This window comes from Sceloporus occidentalis, unplaced genomic scaffold (assembly GCF_023333645.1).
Source record: "Sceloporus occidentalis isolate IW3139 unplaced genomic scaffold, rSceOcc1.0.p SCAF_52, whole genome shotgun sequence".
Lineage (NCBI taxonomy): Eukaryota > Metazoa > Chordata > Lepidosauria > Squamata > Phrynosomatidae > Sceloporus > Sceloporus occidentalis.
In genome coordinates, this window is record NW_028317032.1 from 2,039,340 (window position 1) to 2,048,317 (window position 8,978).

Sequence of the window (8,978 nt, forward strand, 5' to 3'; positions counted from 1 at the left end):
GGGATGCATATCGGTATTTTATCTGTCGGAGCACAAGACAGATCTCAATGTAACTCGATGGCTGTGATTTATTAAATCTTTAAAGAAACCCATTATACTTTGTGGAGTTTGATGTGTTACCTATTGTGTTTTTTTTACCTACTATATAGGGAAGTGCAGCATCATTTAATAATAATTGAGGCCCTGGCGTCAGAGCCGCAGTTTTCAGTACCTTAGATATAAACGTAGCTCACACCTGTGTATTTAAAGCAAATTGTGTTGTGTTGGCTGTCTGCAGTTTTGCTCCCATTCCCAATATGCTTTTGCCCCTTTCCACACCACCCAGCATCTCCTTGCAGGTGAGACACTCGCCTCCCGTGTTGGTTTAGGGGAAAGCTGCGGGTGGGGGTCTGTTCAGACCCCCGGTGCACATATGTGGAAAGGGGCTGCTATTGATTTCCTGCCACTGATTGCCTGCTTCAAGTAGCCAATCAAAGACAAGGATCTATGTGTGAGATAAGTGCTTTATTTTTATTTTATTTTTTACCATTTATTAAGAATACATAAAGTATTGTAATCTGCTGATTTTCCGAGAGGCGATTGACTTCGCTTTGATGGTGGAGCCAGTAACCATGGCCACTGTATAACATAATTGATATCACTAAGATTTTCCCATTAATACATTGTGTACAAGTGCATGAAAATAATGGTTTTTGATCTGTAATAATAGTACTAAAGCAAAGTCATAAAAAGGTCATGCAAAGCCTTTGGGTCAGCGATCCCGTTGGCTTTAATACTGGAGTAACCTTGTACTACACGGCGGATGCTAATGAATCTTGTTTTTCCGGACCAAATTTCTAAGTGATGGAAAAAATTGGAAAATTACAAGAAAGTATAATAGAGGGGAAAAATGACACAGCCGGACATTTGTATTCTGTAGCCAATAGCGCCCCCTATCTGGATATTGGGAGATTTCAGATTAAATCCAAAATTCATCTTCCTGGAACCCTAGTCCGTACCTGATAGTAAATCCAGGCCTGCGATCAATGTTCAAGGATACGTTGTGGAAGATGCCTTTGTATGCTGTAATGTTAACATTACCCTCCGCTGGAACAAACGTGTGCTGGTGTTGCTTCCAGAGACAGTATAGAACTCTATAGCGAGTGATGGGTGTTTCATACACACTTCGGCCCCTGGTGGCTGCACTCTGTGAGTGTGCGTTGTCCACCGCTTCGTGGCTGAGCTGTGGTTAATCCTAGTAAATTCCAATTCACAATAATAGCCCCTACATTGGCCCGGGGCAGATCAAGCAGGGCAGAAATTACACGAACTGACGTGTGGCATCGTATGACAGCGCCACGCTTAAAGTCAATGAGCTCGGCCCGTTCTACCGCCAATGTCTGTCTATGGAGATGGCTGCGTGCTTCGTTTTATACACCCGAAACACCTAAACTTAATAATTAGGAGGGCTGTCCACATACTTTTGATCACGTTGTGTATATGTGTGTGTGAATATATTATTGGTCATATATATATATATATATATATACTATTAAATAAAAAATGTTGCAGAACAATTGCTTTAAAGTTCAGACTGTGGCCAGATGGGTGGGATTTCCCAGCACTCCGTCCCGGATTCCCAGACCTAGAAGGCGTCTCTCTGTTCTCCATACACTATATGTCTTTGTGGACACTTCGCAGCTTCAGTATCGGGTCCTCTTTGTGTACATTCACCAGCACGCTGTGAGCTCTGGGGATGAAGCAAATACTGAGCAGGGCTGTCCTCTGCCTGTCGGGCTTCCTGATGGTGGCAGTCAATGGCACTCATTACAGGATGTATGGATTGCCACCGTATAGAAGCTACTTTTTCCCCCCTGTGGTTCATGGCAGCTCAATGTTGCCCCTTCCCAGACATGGAGCGCTAGCCAGCCCTCTTCACAAGCCAGAAGAACCCAGGACTTTGCCCGTGCAGAAACCTAGAGGTAAGGAAAGATTTATTTTGGTCCCCTTCAACAGGTCTACCGTCACTAGTCTCCATCGCATCATCCGGTACACCTGACGTTACATTGCTGCGTTATATTGCTCGGAGTTGGTCTTATATTTTAACTCTAAATTCTAAAGTAAGCACTGGAAGTGAAAACATTTAAAATAATGGATCTTTTCTAATTATTAAAAAAATTATCTACCTTCGATTGCCTTTGCATTTTAACCCAATGTTCCTCTTTATATCCTAAACGAGTCTGCTCAGCAAATATTTTCTTCTGAAGGTAGGATGTTGCAAATGTACGTTCTATTGTATTTCCGCTTTATGGTGCGAATAAAAAAACACTAGAATGAAAATCTAAATTATGAGTAATTTTTATTTGGCAGTTGAAAAATCTTCTAAGGCTCTGATACAATACAATTTTTATGTACAATTTGTACAAAAGTGATACAAATGCATACATGTTGTAATATGTAAAATCCTGCTGGAGACATAACGAGAGGAATAAATCACTGAAGGTGCTTTGAAATAATCTTTCCTCCTGTACTTTGTTAAATCCCTTTAAGTATTTAAATGTTTCTATCACATCCCCCCTCTCTCCTCTCCTACAATCCATACACATTGAGATCCTTTCCATTCACCCCAAAAAAAAATGACTCCCAAGTCCCTCTCTTCCGTTATCGCTGACAGAACAGGGTCCCCGATGCTATATTCTGCCTTTGAGATTTTTACATCCCAAGTGCGTTATCTTACATTTATCAACATTAAACTCCAGCTGCCCTGTTCTTCTGATTCACGTCACTCACTTCCCATTTGACTTCTTACACCAGGAACGTCTACCCTGCTGCAGACTTTTGTATCATCTGCAAAAAAAACGTACCTTACCATTAAGAGCTTTTGAAACCTTGCACAGGGTTGTAATGGACATTTCTTTGTTTTAACCCCATAAATGTCTACCAAAAACCGCTAAAAACACTTAGCACGGTATGTGAATTTGCAGATTTAGACTTAGTTGATTAAGTATTGATTTGTGTGAAAGAACACTAGGAACAATAGAGTTCATGTTTTTAGTTTTTTATAAACAAAAATCATGCCTATAAAACAATAGAAATTTTTCCTAGGTGCTCCTTTGTAGTCATGTGACAAAGAAAGGCTGCAGGTAGTTTGAAAGGCTTTGTTGCCATTGCTGCAGAAAAAATGTCGGTTTCTTTAAAAAAGAATTACACATATTTGGTTTTATTAGGTTTTGTGTAGTTTTTACTTTTCAAACTCGGGAAAGGAGTTTTTCATGGAATATAATAGAATATTTTGGAGAAAGCAAAGTTAGGAGGCAGGGGCCATAAAGGTGAACTATAATTTTGGTCCTTAAAATGGAACTGCCACCAACCGTTTTTTCTTTTATAAAGAGTCTTGGATTTAAAAAGTTTTCAAAAATATTTGGTTGTTTTGTTTTTTTAAAGTAGTTTTTGCATTATTTAATGTTTTCAGGCAGCTGCATATCATGTATGAGTTCTGGTTATCTGAGCCCGATCTTCTTGACAAACATGTCAAATCCTTATCATACTGCTTGTGGGGGAAAAATAGAATGGCTCAGTTTTAATCAGCCAGTGGGACACTCTGACTACCGAAACTTGATGGAGACAGACTTCAATAACCTTTCAAATAAGAATCAGTTCCGTGTGGTGTTTGAGCAGGGAAAGTCACCCAAAATGCTACGTGAACGTCATCCAGTATAGAAATAGTATAGTTCAGTAGAATGGCTTTTGTCCTCCTGGACCCCCATTGACCCAGATTGTATCTCATATAATATATGCATGTTTTATACTCCATTCCATATCCCGGTGTTAGGAGGCAATGAAACAATTTTAGCTTTATGTTATGAGCAAGGAGCAACTTTCCACCTTCATGTTGTTTCCTACAACTACACATATGGAGAAGAACTACGTGGAGGAAAGCAGAGGTTCTATGCCATGCCTTTCAGGGGGGTTTTGCACACATGTGTATAGAAAGTTGGGCTTTTAGGTTCTGTCGTAACGTATAATAAAGGTACACGTTCATCTATGGCGTTATCCTTACAGACACCGCGTGTAAGAGGCAGCCCATGGACCTGGTGTTTATCATTGATAGCTCCCGAAGTGTGCGCCCAAAAGAATTTGAGAAAGTGAAGACCTTCCTGTCTGAAATGATAGACACACTAGACACGGGCGAAAGGACGACCCGCGTGTCCGTGGTAAATTACGCCAGCGCAGTAAAAATCGAGTTCTTCCTCAAGACCTATTTTACAAAAGCCGAGATGAAAAAGGCTGTGTCTGCGATTACCCCACTGTCTACGGGCACTATGACGGGACTGGCCATACAGACTGCCCTGGAAGAGGCATTTACAGAGGCTTCAGGAGCACGTCACACGTCGTTCCAAATTCCAAAAGTGGCCATCATTGTCACAGATGGCCGCCCTCAGGACGGTGTGGAGGACATTGCGGCCAGGGCCCGGGCTTCGGGGATTGAGATATACGCAGTTGGAGTTGATAGGGCAGATTTACGGTCTCTCAAGCTTATGGCCAGTAGGCCTTTGGATGATCACATTTTCTATGTGGAGACTTATGGGGTCATCGAGAAGTTGACCTCTATGTTCCGGCTGTCTCTTTGTGGTAAATATATGCTGACACGCTATGTATTATACCTTGTGGGCTGCCCAATCCACCCCATTGTTATCTCTCACCTGTTGTTAAGTTGCTACTTGCTGTCGATTGGTTCAGACAGCCTTTGCGAGGCTTTTTGTTCTCATGTATTAAATCCACCCGCACGGATTCAAAAATATCATATAGATTTTTATAGGAAAAAACAAAACTGTGCTTAAAACGCATTTACACTATTGCCTATACATCTCCTGTATACTCCTGTTTTATTTTGCTCCTCCCTCTAAGGGCCTCTAGAAAACAGGAAGTGTACTTAAGTAAGCTTCCTGCCTATAGCCACTCCCAATTAAATGAAGGAGCGTAGAGGCAGCATTCATTAAACCTACATATGATTGGCTGCCACTTCTCCCATCGATTTAAAATGTACTTAGGAACTCTTTTGTCTATCTAGTATTAGGCAAATGTAGAAACAATGTAAAGTCACAAGCTTTCTGGACGTCAGAGGTCTCTTCTTTGGCTAATATGACTGTATCTGTTTCCATGTTCAGTATGAGCAAGCATCCTGCTCTCAGCAGAGGCAGCCACGAAGAAGAGAAAAAAAGAGGCAGCAACTAAGTAATACCTGTTCTGAGAAATAGAGTCTCTTGTTTAAATGTATGGCGTGCGGATTAACTGAGCGGGTAACAACAATCGCGGTCCGGTAATAAAGTGATAATAATTATTTATCTGGCGCCAATAAGGTTTACGCATATTGACAAACAAAAAGAGCAGCAGTGAGGTCCAATGACGAGCCACTTAGCTTCGTCTTGCAGAATTCATGACATATCGTTAACAGCTTAATATTCAAGATCAGCAACAATGAGCAAACCGAGGATAGATAAGCATGTTCCGATACGCTAATACACCGAGTGTACACTCACGTTTCACGAACCCAGTGCGCAGATGAACAGGTAATTAAATAACAGATCTGACAATGGGCTCATGCGTTAGATGAAGTTTCCATTAATAATGACTCTAAAACAATTATGCTAATGGCTCTTGCGTGCCTTGAAGACAACCAGCTGGATAGAACGGAATATGTATCAACATATGAAAATCAGCCATGTCCTTTGGGGAGAGCGGCACATTGTAACAGTCACATGGCAATAAAAATATAATAAAAGAAACATCGGCTTCGATATCTCACTTGGCTGCAAATCTTCTCAAGGTGCAATCAGTGGTGACCATGTTGAGCTTGGTTGATGATCCTGTTCCTTTTATCTATGTATGTATGTATGATTATTTAGCTTCAGTAGATAAACTTAGTGCCCTACAGTTTGCTGTATAATGAAGGGAAGGCACAATATTATTATTATTTATTGTTTTATATTGTTTTATATAATATCTACAGTAGTCTTGGGAATGTCCCAAGGCAGGCTACCCCAGAGCTTCCCTCTTCCCAGGTAGTGGCTTTGTGGGGGGGTGGATATGGACAATTAACGGCCATGGCTAATATCTAAAGGGGGTGGGATTACCCTTGGATAGCATTAATTGGATTGGAAGTGGGAGGGTAATTTGGTAAGGAATGGGTGTGGTTAAATTATCTTTAATGAGATATTTTTTTATGATCTCTTTTCTCTCCTATCTCTCTTCTCGCTCTTATCTCTCTCTCATCTTGTCTTATTTGTTGAGGTTCTTTGGTCTTTCCTGAAAATGTCAATCTGGTAGAACATGCAGAATTTGTTGATGCCACGTTGCCTGGTGACGTTTAGAATACCAAATATATTATTTATGTTCCTTAACAGGTGTAGATGCGTGTGCACTGGGAAAGCATGATTGCGAACACGCGTGTGTTCCTACAGCTCTATCCTATTACTGCAGATGTCATGACGGTTACACCCTGAATCTGGACAATAAAACATGCTCGCGTATAGGTAAATATTATCGCAAATGCTTCCTGTTTTCTGTTCTTGAGAGGTTCTTTTATAAGAAATACAAATATAGATATTTCCCTTCATCAGGCATGGACACGAGTCAAGGTGGCATCAGTGGGCATTTCACTAAATGCCCCACAAACACTAATGGCTTCCACATGCCATGTCATGGAGTCCACATACAGACACTTTGTGCTACTCCTGGGATAGTGTTGTCCTACATTCTGACCAGGACCAGGACATATTTACATCCATGAATTGTTGTCAGTTGATATATAATAATAAGAGCTTCCGATATCCATGAGAATTACACAATCTTTCATTTAAATGATACAATGAAATGAAACATATGTTTCTGTTGCAGAAGAAGCACGGGGGATTGCTCAAACAGAAGATCCCTGCAAATGTGAAGCTCTTGTCGCATTCCAGCAAAAGGTTAACGCATACATCGAGTCACTGACCACAAAACATATCCTTTAATTGTATTGGGAACCACTGGCCACCTTGGTGCTATAAGAACGAACTCACCACATTAACAATGTGTTATAAGAGACATAGCCCAGTGAGTTTCTCATTCAAGAAGAGCTTGCATGACCTCGTATAATGAAACGAGTCATCTCACCACATCACCTACAACGTTCAACCTTAGCAAGTGTCTCCTGGTAGTAGGGCTGGGTTGGTTCTGTATAATCTATAGCCACTAAAATATTAATAATCTAACTCTGCATTATTTAGGGCCACCAAGTCTTAAACTCACTCAGTGCACCCCACTTCAAATCAGTATACTGAAAGGAACCCTCTTGGTTGGTACTTGGTGAAAGAACAAAAGGCCATCTCCTACAGAGCAATTCCAATAGAAATATCAGGTCCTTCCTAATGTGTTTGGTGTAACATCTTGCTCGAATTCTTCAGGGCGTCTCGCTCAAAATATACAATAATTGGTTAGGCTTGGAGGTGGAATAATTGGTTTAGGAACCTAGGGTTTTGGAACCCTGTTTACTGAGCAGGTCCTCAGCTCTCTTTCAGGCCCGGACTGGCTATCTAGCGCACGGGGCGAATGCCTGGAAGCCGCTGACTGACAACACCACACACTCACCCGATCTGCCACTCCACTGTCAGATTGGGGGCTGTAGTCTTTGGCCAGTGGCTTGATATACCCAGCTAAATACTATGCGAGAATAAAAAATAGCGTGCCACACGCCAGCCACACTTACGCCATAAGGTGGCAACTGGCCTTGTAGTGCCAAGGCAACCACATCATCGCCAATTTGTCCCTGCCATCTTTGTTTTAGCAAGAGCCTGAGTGGGGATAACTTGGCAGTCCACGCCTGAGACATACACTACTATTTCAAAGTTTGGGGTCACTTAGCCGTTTTCATGTGTTTAAAAAAAAAAAAGAAAAGAATAAAAAAAAATCTGGCTGTAAAATTAGCCTTTTAAACTTAAACTTGGATTAGTGAACGCAATGTGCCATTGGAACGCAGGAGTGACGAAGAGCCTCTGAAGATATTCCATTAAAAATCAGTCTACGCTGGATTTCTGATCCATTTCATGTTATTTTAATGGACTAAATTTGCGGTTTCTTTAAAAAACTAGGAAATGTCTGAGTGAACCCAAAATTTTGAACTGTAGGGTATCCTACAATAGAAAGAACAACGCTGGATCCTCAGACATGATTAATAAATTATCTTTTTCTTATCTGTTTGATTTCATTATAATAGGACTGGATTTCCATAGAAATGATAATAAAATCACCAGCCTTTATTCGCTATATTCTACTATTTATTGTACCAATTACGTTGTTCCTTAACTTGAATCCACTAGATGAAGCTACCAAAAAATTACAAGTTTATGAACAAAGACAAAACGGAATTTGAGAAAACTTCCAGGACTCTCTTTCTTTTTCTGTGCAATAATCTAATTTCCGTATATTGCTAAAATAGGATCTCCTGCGTTAACACTTAATATGATGTACAAAAGAATACAAAGCTGTGCTGAGAAGAAAATATATAACGTTTATTGGCGTCGGAGAAGGATTTGTGCTGCATCCAACTGGATTTAATCATTAAGCATTTGTACAACAGAGTTGCACTCATTTGATTGCATGCATATGTTAGAACGCTCAGAATAAAGAATATTAAACAACCAGAGAGCTTATTATTTTTTTACAATCACTGGGAACGTGTTTAGAAGTAAAGGTTTCATGCTTTGTTTCTGTTTAGCACATTATCCATTGTACATACATAATTTGATGCCACTATACACAACAAGAACATAAACGTACTTGAGGATTTTCAACCAAATTAGGGATTTAGTGGGTTTTTTTTTACATTTTTTCTAAACATTGTATCAGGGACACATATCTTTTAAAGCACTTACTGGGAATCTAGGGCATAATACTGGGATTTTCAAGAAGTACAAGAAACATAGATATATAGAGTGTATAGTCCGGCCGTCTGGTCTGCC

At 40.4% G+C, this 8,978-nt stretch overlaps 1 protein-coding gene across 1 annotated transcript; it reads left to right on the top strand.

Moving 5' to 3' along the window:
• The first annotated feature begins 1,873 nt into the window (after positions 1-1,873).
• On the top strand, positions 1,874-6,992 carry LOC149288329 (matrilin-3-like). The gene is made up of 4 exons (XM_089491873.1): positions 1,874-1,961; positions 4,042-4,611; positions 6,384-6,512; positions 6,877-6,992. Exons 1-4 carry the CDS (start codon positions 1,874-1,876, stop codon positions 6,990-6,992), a joined length of 903 nt encoding a protein of 300 aa, XP_089347999.1.
• The last annotated feature ends 1,986 nt before the right edge of the window (positions 6,993-8,978 follow it).